This window comes from Pinus tabuliformis, chromosome Q, assembly GCF_031772625.1.
Source record: "Pinus tabuliformis cultivar Carrire ecotype Pingquan chromosome Q, CPIR1, whole genome shotgun sequence".
Lineage (NCBI taxonomy): Eukaryota > Viridiplantae > Streptophyta > Pinopsida > Pinales > Pinaceae > Pinus > Pinus tabuliformis.
In genome coordinates, this window is record NC_142296.1 from 1,335,515,775 (window position 1) to 1,335,531,710 (window position 15,936).

The window sequence follows — 15,936 nt, forward strand, 5'->3', positions numbered from 1 at the left end:
ATTATCTTAATTAAGCATATTAGTGAATTATCTTAATTAAGCATGTTAGCATACTGGAAAAACAATTCAAAATAAATGTAATAATTTAAAAATCCCATTTCAAAATAAACATACTCATCAACATAAAAATCATTTTATTTTCTTAAAGAAAAAAGCCATGAAAAATGAAGACATTCCATTTCAAAGCTTCTGTCGACCAGGAAGAAGAAAAGATATTAACCAACTAAATTGAATTATCACCTCTGAATTTCCAAAGACATTATCCTTCCACTAAACCTCGATTAGTTTGAACTCATACATGCATTAGTGACGTTGAAAGCTGACAGGTGAACAAGATATTTTCCCTGATCACGGAATTCGAAGTGCATGATCCTAGTTACCTAAAAGATGACTGCTGTCATGAGCAGCAACCACCTCATTATTCAGAAATATTTTAAAATAAAGAGCATGGCGCTCATGCACTGTTTAGATTTTGGATAACCCTAGCAGTTATTGGTTAGATTTTGGATAACCATAGCAATCATTGTTGCAGATCACCATATTCTGATACTCTCCTCAAACTAGTTAAGAGGGCTTCTTCTGCTTGTTGCCATCAGATTTTGAACACTGTGAGGGCTTCTTCTGCTTGTTGCCATCAGAGTTTGAACATTGTGACTGGTTATTATTCAATTGCAAATACTCCAACTTAAGTTCCTCCAGCCTTTTTGTAACCTTGATGGAACAAGCCATTGGCAATAATCTGTCAGGATCGAGGGCCTCCTTTGGAAAGTTGCGTAAGGCAGGCAAAAGTTTCTCGAATGGTAATTTCACCAAATCATCTTGACAGTACTTGAGCAGTGCCAGACCTACCTTGAAAACAATTTTAATACCCTCATACAGAAAAACATCCCAAATCCGAAGGGCTAAAGGAAAAGGGAGCGAATTGGAGAAAAGGGCTACAAACCACTGGCTTGCATACATGCCTGGATTGATCATTTCCTGATCAAAATGTTTGCCTAGCTCTGGCAGATGCTCTTTTACCAGTTTTTCAAACTGGAAAAGGTATTGCTGCACAAGGGGCAATCCAGGCAAATATAGTCCCTGCATTGGTTCATTAACTGCCCCTTTCAACATGGCAACCAGGAGCCAAAATGCATCCTCCTCACTCATGTAAAGAAGAAACAAGCCTGCAACAAACCCCATGCCCTGCACATAGCCCACTTCTCTGTCATAAACAGAATAGGCCTTCAGAACATTGTACAGAGACCTCTGCCCTGGGCCATGCAGCTGTTTATAGAACACATGGGTTGGAAAAGTGCGAGAAATATCTCTAATGATATCCAATTCAGAAGGTGATGTCTCATACAATACCAGTTGGTCGTATACTCCACTGTTTTGCAGCAGGAGGTCTCTGCTGCCTGATATGAGTTGCCAAACCAGACTCCTTAGGCAATCTGGAATACCCTTTCTGATGCGCCTTTTGACAACATTTGGCTTTTTTCTGGCAAATTCCTGCCAATCCCCTGCACTAGATCCAATCATTTTCCTCCACTTTGCAACTCTCTTTTTCTCCCTGTCATTGTCATCGCTGGGTCTGCAATTGGTTGTTGGGTCTTCAACATTAGGTCGGTTACCTTCAGCTGATTTTATAGAGCCGTATCTGTCTACAGAGGGGAAGGGAGAAACGGCAGCACCATTTTTCTTCATTTCATTATCTGCGGCAACGCCCCTCATTTAGGTGTCCAGACTGGCGAATGCTAACAACGAAATTGCTTCCAGCGAATTAGCTAAGCTTTCGAGGGTTCAAGAGATTGTGTCCAGACTGGCGAATGCGAACAACGAAATTACAGTGACTTAAGCTGAAGTTTTCGAGTGCTCAAGAGGTAGGTTCTAGATAGGAGAGATTGTATCTTGAATTAAAGAAATGCCGATTGAATTATATGTATAGAGAGAGAATTAAGTTGAATTTGGATTGGGTAACAACGCTTAGATTGGGTAACAACGCTTGGTAACTGCATAATTAATTTACTGTTTAAATAAAATTTGAAACATTAAATTTGTTTAATTAATTATGGGACGATTGAACTGGGGTTATAGGGTTATTCACTAAGTTTGGGGTACTCATTAAGTTTGATTTTGATATTGTTATTGTGTTTATTTTTCGTATTATAGTGGCAATCACTAGGTTTGATTTTAAGTCTATTCTTTACTCGAACCAGTGATGGATTCACCATTAAAAAAAATAAAAATAAAATATTAAAACATGAAATGTATTAAAAATATAAATATTGTTAAATTATATATATAACATGGTAGAGTTCATCCAATAGTTATTATAGATTAGAGAGGAATAAAAGTTAAGGTAAGGGTTTTGCATGGAGAAGGGGGAGGATGATGAGACTAGGATTGTTACATATGGTGATCTATTTAATACTTAAATGGTCTTATTAAAAGATGATAGTTCAATTTGTTAAAAGTATATATTGATTGAGGAAAAATTGGATTTTCACAATGAACCCAAGAGCATATACACACTAGGAAGTTCTATAGAGCCTTGGGCTTACCCACTGCCATTGCTATATTGTTTATTGGAGACAATGTGAACCAAGGATCACATCTTCTTAAAATATGTTCTCATTGGGCTTCTCATTATCATTGTTATGTCATTTGTGGGAAGCAATTTGAATCAAGGATCACATCTTCTTAGTATGTCTTCTCATTCCCTACCATATGTATGTGTTAAATGGGGAAGTATTTGTTGGAATGAGGTGTGGAGTACTTAATGAAATACCTCATGAAAAATGGGATCCAGGCGTATGGATTTGAGATCACTATAAGAACTAGAAAATGAATGTAATTCTTAAGAAAAGTGTTATCATATTTTGGTCGTAGAGCCTGATTATCTTACTAATTTAGAGGTCTTGTCTTTTAGCCATGTTTAGACCCCAATTCCTAACGAAGGGTATCACGGGGGATTTCCCTCCTACTAGTGTCATTAGGGGGTCTTGGTGAAGCAACAACAATTCTTTGAAGCCCCCCTGGGTGAAATTTCAAGGGCAGCTTCCCCCAAGATAAATATTTGGAAAAATTGTAATGTAAAATGTTGTAAATTCATAGTCCATCCAGATTGTTCACCATTAGGTCACAAATTTGATAGTTGATGTTATATTAGGGGTTTTCTTTTCCCTAGAATTAATTGCTCTTTCACGAGGAAATTGTATTGTGGTTGTATATTATTAAAAGAGCATTGTAATTGAGAGGGAGGACACTATGAGACAAAGAAGAAGAGGTTTTAACAAATGTGTTGCAAGTTGTAATCCCTTCATTCTGCTGGAAGAAATAAAGGAAGGACTAGCTATTTTTCCATGGGCGTAGCCAGATCAAGTGAAGCACATATATTGGTGTCTCCTTTGCGTTGTTTCATTTTATGTTTTAATTTGGCATTCATTTTTTATTTTATTTCTCTATGATTTTAATCCTAACAACTAGTATCAAAGCCAAAGTCTTATTTATATGATAAAACTCATATGAACGAAGGTTCCTGGTTTGAGTGGGAGCAATAGAGGAAGATTTTTTTAGGATCGAAAAGTTTAATGGCCAAAACTATCAACTAAGGAAGATGCAAATGGAAAATTTTCCATATTAGAAAAATACATTTCTACCATTAGGTGGAATAACAAAGGAGACAATCTGTATGAAAGATGAAGAATGGGATATTTTTGACAAAAAGGCATTGAGAACAATATGGTTGTGTTGGTAGCATTGTTGGATTTCAACATTTCAAAAGAAAAGAAAATGGAGGCTTTGATGACAACATAGGCTAAAATGTATGTGTAACCACCCGATCCCACATTTACCTGCTTTTACAATCTCTTCAAGGTAAAGATGGCCGAGTGTTACCATGACATGATCCGACCTCCAAAAAGTTATGGAAGTGGGGTCTACTAACCGAAAACATATTTCCTCTCCTCAGGGACATCAGATCACCCAAGTGTCTGACAAAAATAACTGGTGATCAATCCCTGAGCTAGAACTTCCACTTCTCAGGATTTACACCCCAACCGAAGGCTTGACACACTGTGCATGCGATTGGAAAGCTCCAAATGCACTCATGAGCCTTCCTACATGTAGTTATAACCGAAATTATTCAGTTTAGAGGGTGCCACATTACGAGATCAGTGCCACTTTTTTAAGGCTGGCCTACATGCCATTGCCTAGAAAAACCCAAAACTTTCTAGAATCAACTCGAGGATAATCACAGGTCTAATGTCAATACTAAATTTAAATCTTGTCCAAGACATGCCTAATACATTATAAATATTTCATTAAACATATGGTAAACAGAGTAGCTACAGGCCACGAACGCATATCTGATCATGATCTTCTTAACTTCATCATAGAATCATCGAGAAGGCTCAAAGCCCTCTCTGATCCAGGTGGATATTGGTGGTCACCCGCCAATTCCACTTGGACCCCCACCATTGTTTCTCTCAGCTTTTCAGTTTCCTTAATTGTAGCACATTTTACTATTTTTAGTAGTTTTTCGGGTCCTGAACTTCCGAAGTCGTTTTGAGGCCCTAAACAACGTTTTCTGGGAAAACTGGGAGCAACATGGGTCAATGGACCGATGTTTCTCTTCCCAAAGTTGTAGTTCCCGGATAGATATTTCTAACGAGATATTGTGCACATCAAACGGAGATCATATGCCAAAGTTACAACCCTAGGAAGTTCATGTACCAATTTACCCAAATGGGGCCCACAGTTTTGCGTTTCATCTTCTAGGGTTAGGTTTTTGGATGTTTAGGGTTTTCCATTGTTTCTCAACAATAAATAGGCCTTCGAGCCTCATTGTAACACAATTCAGAGGCATGTAGCTGCCACATCTCTTCTCAGAGACAAGCTACCATCACCCTAGCTGGTTTATTTCCATTTCTATTTGTAAGCATATTTCAGTATTTTACATTAATGACATGAAGAATTATTTCCGCTGCATCTTTGTGTTTATAGTTATCTCTGTAATTTGTTGCATTCCTATTTAAATCTGGATCAGTGGTATCAGAGCGGTCTGTTTTTTCTCTGTTTTTCTTTGCATGTCCCCGATGAGGTCGAGATATAAGGATTTAGGGCTTGAACTGGTTGAACCTTTGTAAGACCAGCCTCGCAAATATCGACGGCCTCCCATGGCAGATGAAAAGAAAGATGAGGGGGTTGGAGATCCTATCAAAATATTGCTCGAAGAAGCCCTCGAGCGATAAAGGAACGCAATGATGGACAACTTTGTCCAGACCCTTCAGCAGCTACCCAGGGCAATGCATCGGCTTCCAACAATTACTTGGGAAATGCCACACCGTTTAAGGTACAAGTTAATTTTGAAATCCCCATATTCGAGGGTCATATAGACGCAGATGCCATTGATAAATGGTTAAATCTGCTAGAGGGTTATTTTCCTGTTCATGATTTTTCCAGTCGGGAAAAGATTATTTTCGCTCTTCTCAAAGTAGCCCCCCACATCAAGGACTGGTGGGAAACCTACTGCAAGCAGAAGTATGAAAATACAGGCTCACTTTTTCCAGCCGCACCCACTTGGGATTCATTCTGGGATGCCATCAAGGAGCAGTACTACCCTATTGGAAGCTATGAGGATCAATACATAAAGTGGACCATGCTGCGGCAAGGAAGGGACCAAGATGTGCCAGAGTTTACCAATATTTTCCATACCCTTCACACAAAGTTGGGTATCAAGGATTTAAAGTAACATTTGATACTCAAATACCGCAACTGCCTACACAAGTACATCCAGGAAGAAATAGAATTCTTGAACATCTCCTCGCTCGGCATGACATACTGATATGCCGTCAAGTTCAAGCAAAAGTTTAAACAGAAGAAGTGAGACTTTGGATCTGTGAATCCGAACAAGGGAAAGGTGCCCCCAAATTGCAGAATAAAGGACAAAGCCAAGGCGGGGTGGCCCAAGACAACCCACCAAAGCTGCAAGCAAAGAACAGCGCTGCGAAGCCAAAAAAGGACACGGGAAAGTGGTGTGAGTTCCATAACAACTCCACTCACAACACAATGGAGTGTAGGGCCAAGCAGTCACTGGTGGTTAAGCTAAAGGTTTCAGAATCAGATGCATGTTCTGACTCTGAGTCAGAATCCGATAAGGGGAATGACAAAGGGAAGCAGATTATCGATGCAGAGCCCAATGCTACTGTAGCCACCATGAAGATCCAAAAGGAGGAACCTGAAGATCCAGAGGAGGAGGAGCGTCTCTTCCACTCCCAGATGTGGGTGAAGGGCTCCCCGCTACAGTTCATTGTTGACAGTCGGAGCCAAGAGAACCTCATTTCGATAGAGGTCATGAAGTGGCTGGGCTTATCGACCATAGCACATCCACAACCGTACACCATCAGGTGGCTTCACCAAGGACGGAATCTTCATGTGAGCCAGCAGTGTCGCCTTCCATACAACATCAAGCCCTTCACGGATGAGGTATTGTGTGACATTGCTTCCCTTGAAGTTTGTGATGTATTATTAGGACAACCATACTTGTGGAAGCAACATGATGTGTATGAATCAAGGCCCCGTGTTGTTATTGTTACTTTGGGAAATAAGTTGTAGAGGATACCGAAGGTAGCACCGCATACCGTCATCTCTTTGGTTACAGGAAAACAATGCAGTAAGCTCATTTCCAAAATCGGGAATTTTTTTCCTGATGATACGCCCTAAAGGAAAGAAGAAGACGATGGCCACGACCTCTAGACAGGGCCCCTCCGCACGACAACTACAGATGGACAAGGTCGTGGAGGAGTACGAGGACATCTTCACCTCCCCCGCAGGGGTTCCTTTGCACTGTCAGGTCAAGCACTCCATCGATCTGACCCCAGGTGCACCGCTACCCAATGGACCAATATATCGGCGCTCTATTCTGGAGACGATGAAATCAAGAGGTAGATTCAGGAGTTGCTGCAGAAAGGTCACATCCATCTGATTTCATCGCCCTGTGGGAGCCTAATCGTGTTGGTACAAAGGAAGGATGGGACTTGGAGATTCTGTATTGACTATCGGGCGTTGAACAAGATCACTGCCCGTAATAGGTACCCAATCCCATGGATTGATGACCTCCTGGACCAACTAAAGTGGGAAAAATATTTCAGCAAGATCGATTTGAAGTCAGGATATCACCAAGTACCAATCAAACCCTCTGATGTGTGGAAGACTGCCTTCAAAGCCAAGGAGGGCCTTTTCGAATGGTTGGTTATGCCTTTCGGATTGACAAATGATCCTGAAACCTTCACGAGACTAATGGATGACATCTTGCGGCCATTCACCAACTCGTTTGTAGTGGTATACTTGGATGACATCCTGATCTTCAGGCAGAGTTGGGAAGAGCACCTCCACCACATCCGACAGGTTCTCCAAACACTGTGGAAACACAAGTTATGTGACAATTTGGAGAAATTCACTTTTTCCATGACCTAGGTTCAGTATCTGGGGTACATTATTAATGAACAGGGAGTGCGTGTGGATCCAGCCAAGATCCAAGTCATTCGGGATTGGCCATCTCCAACCACTCTAACAGAGCTTTGCAGCTTTCTAGGTCTTGCAAACTTCTACTGTAGGTTCATGTTGGGGTTTTCTCATATTAGTTGGCCCTTGAGTCAAGTCACCAAGGGAGGAGCGAAAGAAAAATTCTTTTGGTCTAAATCTCAACAAAAGGCATTCATAGAGTTGAAAGATCACCTCTGCTTGGCACTAGTGCTTGCATTACCAAACTTACAACAACCATTTGTGGTCGAGACAGATGCCTTCGACTACGCTATTGGGGCAGTCCTTACTCAACATGGGCATCCAGTGGCATATCATAGTGAGACACTTTCAGACACAGTCCGGAAGTATCCCACTTATGACAAAGAGATGTATTCCATTGTGCAGGCCTACCGACAATGGAAGCATTACATTTTGGGGAAGGAAACGGTCATCCACACAAACCACCGACCCCTACAGTTCATACAGACCCAAGGTAAATTGCAGAATGATCGCCATCAGAAGTGGTCCACATACCTGCAATAGTTCCATTTGAATATCAAGTATAAGAAGGGCAGCACCAATAATGTTGCAGATTGCCTCAGTCGACCACCGATCATGGCGTTAACCACTGTGCTCAACTCTTGTGGGCATGAGACTTCTGATTGGCCACTTCTCTACAAAAGCGACCCAAAATTTGGCCACACATACTAGACACTCTTGGAGGGTCAGCATGTTCTAGATTTTCACCTCCAAGATGCCTTATTATGCCACCTGGGTCACCTTTGTGTTCCTTCAATCGAGCGTGCCAAGATGATTTGCGAAGCACAATATAGTCAGGCTGTTGGGTATTTCGGGGTAGAGCAAACGGTGGCAGTACTGCATAAATATTTCTATTAGCCAAATCTTTGACAGGATGTCAGGAAGTACATCAGATCATGCACTGCATGCGCCATTGCCTAACCGACCATTAAGAAGCAAGGCCTCTATACCCCGCTACCTACCCCTAGTCGACCTTGGGAATCCATCTCCATGGGTTACATGTCAGGCCCTCCTTCCACTAAGCATGGAAACAACTGTGTTTTTTTGGTCGTCGACAGGTTCTCGAGGATGGCCATTATGGTTCCCTGCAAGAAGAATATCACAACAGAAGCCACTGCTAAACTCTTCTTCGAATGAGTGTGGGTACACTTTGGGATCCCACAGTCTATCATCTCAGATCGGGACATCAGGCTCCTCAGTACATTTTGGTCTAGTCTCTGGTCGATGCTGGACACCAAACTCACTAAATCCACAACCTTCCATCCTCAAACTGATGTCTAGAGAGAGATTGTCAACATGATGATTGTACACATTCTACGCATGTACAACTCAAAGCATCCACACACATGGGAGGAGAGCCTCCATTACATTCAGCACAACTACAACTGAGCTCTCCACAGCTCGACTGGCCACAACCCTTTTTAGGTGGGCTTGGGATTCCAGCCACTATGTCCCATTGATGTAGCCATGCCAGCAGATTCGGCTCATGTCCAATCCAAAATAGATAAGGCAAACAACTTCATTGAACACATCCAACATATTTGCCAATAGGTCCATGACATTCTAGAGAAATCAAATGCCAAGTACAAACAGCGACATGATCAACATTGGGTGCCACACAAGTTTCAGGTGGGCGACAAAGTCTGGTTGCATTTGGAAAAGAACACCTTACCGGAGCCTATCGGAAACTCAGACCACTCCGATATGGTCCTTACACCATTACCAAGGCTATGGGAGACAATGAATTTAAGCTCAACATTCCCCCATTCCTTGGCCTGCACCCAGTGTTCAATGTGGACTGCCTTCAGCCATACTTTCCACCATTACTAAACACATCTGACATTGCAGAACAACTCACACCCACAGAGTTAAATCCAGATTGCATGTAACAAGCTGCAACTGATTGGATCATGGACATATAGATCAAGCACACTCACCAGCAGAATATCCAACTGTATCGAGTTGTCAAAGCAGGCCAACTCCTTCACCAGGGCAAGTGGCTCACCAAGGACCAAGTTCAATAGAAGTTTCCTCATCTCATGGAGGAACTCAACGCAATAGGGACCGTTGCTTCCTAAGGGGGGAGGAATGATCCAAGTGGATGTTGGCAGCCACCCGGCAAGTGCACTTGGAACCCCACCATTGTTTCTTTCAGCTTTTCAGCTTCCTTAATTGTAGCACAATTTACTATTTTTAGCTGTTTTTCAGGTCGTGAACTTCCAGAGCCATTTTGAGGCCCTGAACGACGTTTTTTGGGAAAACTGGGAGCATCATGGTGCCATGGATTGATGTTGCTCTTCCCAAATTTGTAGTTCTCGGATAGATCTTTCTAACGAGATATTGTGCACATTAAACGGAGATCGTATGCCAAAGTTACGACCCCGGGATGTTGATGTACCAATTTACCCAAATGGGGCCCACAATTTGGCATTTCATCTTCTAGGGTTAGGTTTTTGGATGTTTCGGGTTTTCCATTGTTTCTCAACAATAAATAGGCCTTCGAGCCTCATTGTAACACAGTTTAGAGGCATGTAGCTGCCACATCTCTTCTCAGAGATAAGCTACCATCACCCTAGTTGGTTTATTTCCATTTCTGTTTGTAAGCATATTTCGGTATTTTACATTAATGACATGAAGTATTATTCCCGAAACATCTTTGTGTTTATGGTTATCTCTGTAACTTTTTGTGTTCCTTTTTAAATCTAGATCACTCTCAAACTAGTTTCAATAACACTTGTTAGCCCATGGATACATTAATCATTCCATAACTAATCAAATCATGAACAAGATCCATAGTAAGAGAAAATCATTGAACCATGCATGTAACCAACATATAACCAGAATAAAATCCATGACAACCAACCATAAGATCAACACAATGACCAACACATGTGGTCATCAATCACAATAAGAAAGTAGCTCATAATAACATATGCAAATGTCAACCAAGTCAAGGACTTCCACATACCACCCAACCATAGATTGGGTTGAGCCAAATCTTTCAATCAATCACCCCCATGCCATATTCCAAGCATGAATGTGGGATCATATGGTTTAAAACAAAATAGAACCAATCAGGGCTTCTAGAGACCAAACCACCTAAACCCTCAACCACAGTGATTTCACCTAAACCGGTCCAGAAATCACTGACATAAAAGCAAGCTTGGATTATTTTCACTTCCTTCACCAGCTCCAACACAATTTTCTTGTGTCCACCCACCCATTAAGAGTTCTAAGAGAAATCTCATCTCCACCCTTGACCCTTGGGAATTTTCCCAAGACCACCCCAACCAGGATCCAAGTCTACTGGCCATCTAAAGCTTAATCAAATAGAGAACCCACTACATCATGGCTATCCAAGAGATGGAAAGGCAAGTCTGAAATCACCGTCAATCCAAGAAAATCCCATGCCAATGACAACAAAATAACCAAAGAACCACATGCATGTACCATGCATCCAAATCTTAACAAGGAAATCACACATGCAAATTGTTACCTAGAATGAACTCTAGTTGTAGGTGTTGATTCAACCTTCTTTTATGTTGCCCACAATCCCTTTTCTTGTTCTTTGTGTTGGGTTGTGTTATATTCTTTCCACGACTAGCCTGTGTAGTTTACAAGGGGTTAGATGGGTGGCGGAGCCCCCCCTTTGTTGTGTCGATTGCGCAGCGGCAGGGTTACAAGGGGGGCGACAACACCCCTTGTCCGGGGGGTTTGAGGGGGGTGGGTAGCCCCCCTATACAGGGTCTAGGGTAGCACCACCAGCAAATTTTTTTTGGACCCTATATTAGGTTGGGCAAACCTACCTATGGTTTTGTGCATGGTTTTCGCACATGGTTTTGGACGCGATGGTTTTAGGTCCATGGTTTTGGATGTGATGGTTTTTGGTCCATGGTATTGGATGCTTCGGCATATATAAATATGTATTGTAACATTGAAAGGAACATAATGAAAAATGAAGCTAGTAGACCTAGTTTTGGGATCTAGGGGAAAATCTCTGTGTATATGTGTTTTATGTGTTATGCTCTCGCATTGTTTATTTTCTGTTGTTAGAATTTGTATGCAGGTAATTTCTGTACAGGGTTAAAACCTACATTTGGTATCAGAGCCAGATTCTGATCCTGGGACCTATGGTAGACCTTGTTCAGTGGGAGATCTGTGAGATCGATTCTAGTGGTGAAAGAAGATGGCGAGTAGTGGAAAGATAGAGATTGAGAAATTTAATGGTCATATTTTTGAGTTGTGGAAACTCAAGATGGAGGATTTGTTGGTGGACAAGATCAGTGGATCGCAGTAGATCCGGGTACTAAACCAACAGGAGTGTCCGATGAAGAATGGAAGAAGTTGGATTGGAAGGCAAAAGAGCACAATATGATTTTGTGTCTCAAATTCAGTATTTTTGAATGTATCAGGGGAAGGTATGACTAGGCTTTGTGGGACAAGTTAGGGACTTTGTACCAATCTAAGTCTCTGGTGAATAAACTGTTCCTATGGAAAAAGCTATATAACCTGAGGATGAAAGATGGGGACTCGATGACAGAGCATCTGAACGCATTTAATACTATGGCAAGTTAGTTATTATTTGTTGATATTAAAATTTCAAATGAAGATAAGTGCATCAGTTTGTTGTGTTCTCTACCAGATTCGTGGGATAATCTGGTTATTGCAATAGGTAGCAATGCAACTGCCTTGCAGTTTGATGAAATAGTCTCATCCTTGCTGATGAAAGAGATGAGACGGAAAAATATGGAGAGCTAGAATGGTGATGCCTTGTCTATACGAGGACAGTCCCAAAATATAAACAAAAATAAGTCATCGAGTGGGAGATCTAAATCTAGAGGGAGATATAAATATCCAAGAAAACCTGTAAAGGTGGTGTGATGGAAATACAGAAAGGAAGGGCACTACAAAAGGGACTGTAAATCTAAAGCTCCTGAAAAAGGAAAGGGATCTGATGATACTCCTTCTGCAAAGGTGAAAACTACCTCAGATGAATTTGGGGATGTGTAGTTGGTTTCTTCAAGTACACATGTAGATCATGAGGCATGGTTGATTGACTCAAGTCCATTCTTTCACTTCACTCCTGTAGGTTTTAACCCCGTACAAAAATTACTTGCATACAAATTCTAAAACATAGAAAATAAATAATGCGAGAGCAAAACACTTAAAACACATATACGCAGAGATTTTCCCCTGGATCCCAAAACGGGGACTACCAACTTGATTTTTCATTATTTTCCTTTCAATATTATAATACATATTTATAAATGCCAAAGCATCCAATACCATGGACCGAAAACCATTGCGTCCAATACCATGGACCGAAAACCATTGCTTCCAAAAAAAAACATGTGTGAAATTCATGCACAAAACCATAGGTGGGTCTGCCCAACCCAACATAGGGTCCAAAACCAAAATTTTCTAGGGCGCTGCCTGGACCCCATAAAGTGGGGTTATAGGTGCCCCTCAAACCCCCTATTAACTACATAAAGAATATAACACAACCCAACATTCTCCCACTTGTTGTTTTCTTTCCATAGGGGGCCATAAGAGAGCTTAGTCATTTTTCTAGCCCTGAAATGCCCATTGTCTCTCTAAACCAAGAGAACTTCTCAGAGCTCACAGATTTTGTCAATGCATCTGCAGTATTCTTCAAAGTTTCCACCTTTACCAGCAACACCTTTTTTTCTTCTATCATATCCCTCACAAAGTGACACTGAACATCAATGTGCTTTGTCTTTGAATGATATGCGGGATTCTTTGCCAAGAAAATTGTACTTTGGCTGTCACAGTCTATCCTTATAGCTTCCTATACTAACCCCATACTTGAACACAATCTCTGCAACCAAACTGCTTCCTTGCTTACATGAGTGGCTGCCATGTATTCTGCCTCTGTAGTTGACAGTGCCACTACAGATTGTTTCTTACTCATCCAACTAACTGCATCTTCAAATAGGTTAAACACATACCCACTTGTAGATCTTCTCTGATCCAGATCTCCAGCCCAGTCTGCATCAACAAAGCCATGAATATCCAACACTTTGTCCAATCTCGGTCTTCCTTGGTAGCACAAACCATAATCACTAGTGCCACGCAAATACCTGAAAGCCCGCTTCACTGTTGTCCAGTGATCGTTCTCTGGTTTTGACATAAACCTGCTCAATACTCCCACTGCATGTGCGATGTCTGGTCTAGTACAGACCATTGCATACATCAGGCTACCGACTGCACTTCCATATGGAACACGGGACATGTCCTCTTCCTCTTCTTGTGTCTTGGGACACTGTTCAGTAGATAGCCTCACACCTACAGGAATAGGAACCTTCACCAGTTTACTATCCTATATATTAAACCTCTGCAATATTGTCTCGACATACTTCCTTTGGTTTAACCAGAGCTTCCTATTTGCTTGATCGCTTTTAATTTCCATGCCCAAAATATAGTTTGTAGCACCAAGATCTTTCATGTCGAATTTGGAGGACATTGGGTCTTCAAATCCTAGATAACTTCTTTGTCATTTCCAACCAACAACATATCATCCATATACAAGACCAAATAAATAACACGGTCACTAATTAATTTAAAATACACATAGTGATCTGCTTTGCTTCTGCTGAAGCCAAGTCCCTGTATAAATGTATCAAATTTCTAATACCACATCCTTGGTGACTGTTTTAACCCATATAGAGACTTCTTTAACTTACATACCAGTTCTTTCTTACCCTTCACCGTAAAGCCTTGAGGTTGCTTCATGTAGATCTCCTCTTCCAGATCCCCATGAAGAAATGTTGTCTTCACATTCGTCTTTTCTACCTCAAAATCAAAAGCAATAGCAACAGATAAAAGTAATCTAATAGAAATTCCCTTGGAAACAGGAGAAAAAATATCACCAAAATCAATTCCCGGCACCTAGGAATAACCTTTTGCTACCAACCGAGCTTTGTATTTCTCCACTTTTCCTTCTGTATTTGTCTTCTTTTTGAACACCCATTTGCTACCAATGGGTTTCCTTCTAGCCAGAAACTCCACTAGATCCCAAGCCTCATTTTTGTGCAAAGATGCCATTTCATCAACCATGGCCTATTTCCAGAGTTTTCCATCCTCTGAATCCACTGCTTCCTTCACAGTTCTAGGACCATCATCAATAACAAATAAAGAAAAATTTGAACAAAAAGCAAATGGACTATACCTTTCTAGTTGCCTTCTTTCTCGAACTGATCTTCTCACAGCCAAAGTTTGCGGCTCTTCATCTTCTGATTCCTCCTCTACTGTAGAGTCTAATTCTTCCTCCTTTAGCTCAAACTCTATCTTCTCAGGTTCCTTTAGTTGGACTTCATGTTTAATAACATCTTTCACCTCTCTGAACACCACATCTTGGCTATATGCAACCTTCCTTGTTATTGGGTTCCAAATCTTATAACCCTTTAAACCATCCTTATACCCAATAAAGATGCAGTTTTCATATTTACTATACAACTTGGTTCTTTTCTCCTTTGGAACATGTACATATGCATCACATCCAAATACCCTCAGATGTGAAAGAGAGGGTTTCTTACTAGTCCATACCTCTTGTGGAGTCTTATCCTCCAACGCTGATGAAGGTGACCTATTGACCAGGTAAGATGCAGTATCCACCACCTTTGCCCAGAATTCCTGTCCTAACCCGGCACCACTGAGCATGCTTCTTGCCCTTTCCATCAATGTCTTATTCTTTCTTTCTACAACTCCATTTTGCTGAGGTGTAAATGGAGTAATCTTCTGTCGTGCTATACCAAACTTTTTAAAGAATTCTTCAAATTCCTTGCTGCAAAACTCTCCACCATTATCTGTCCTCATCACCTTTATCTTCTTCTCTATTTGATTTTCCATGAGAGCCTTAAATTCTTTAAACCTGTCAAAGGATTCAGATTTCTTCTTAAGGAAATATATCCATGTATTCCTTAAGAAGTCATCTATAAATGATACATAGTACACAGACTTACCCAGTGATGGAACCTTCACAGGTCCAAACACATCACTGTGCACAAGTTCTAATATCTATTTCGCCCTCTTACTACCGGAGGGGAAACTCACTCGATTCTGTTTCCCATATACACAATTTTCACAGAAATCAAAATCCAGAGAGCTATTACTCATACCTTCTACTATACCTTTACCATGAAGTATTCGAAGGCCCTTCTCTCTAATATGTCCAAGCCTTTGATTCCACAACATGGTCTTCTCTCCAGAGACCACTAGATTTTTTGCTCCATTTTTCAGGAACCACAGAACTGTTGCACCCATCAATAATAGTGCTACCTTGCAGCTTGTACAAAGTTCCAATCTGAACTCCCTGCATCAATACTAGTTCTCCCTGAACCATCTTGTAGGTATCCTTCTTGAACACTATTT

The 15,936-nt window shown here is 41.1% G+C and overlaps 1 protein-coding gene across 1 annotated transcript; it reads right to left on the reverse strand.

Annotated features, from left to right (window-relative positions):
- Window positions 1–400: 400 nt before the first annotated feature.
- Window positions 401–1,872, reverse strand: LOC149224776 (uncharacterized). The gene has a single exon (XM_089383608.1). It carries the CDS (start codon window positions 1,711–1,713, stop codon window positions 565–567), a length of 1,149 nt encoding a protein of 382 aa, XP_089239734.1. The 5' UTR covers window positions 1,714–1,872; the 3' UTR covers window positions 401–564.
- Window positions 1,873–15,936: the final 14,064 nt, after the last annotated feature.

Coding starts and splice junctions, on each gene's coding strand:
- LOC149224776 (XM_089383608.1), bottom strand. CDS start 1,713: ATGAGGGGCGTTGCCGCAGATAATGAAATGAAGAAAAATGGTGCTGCC.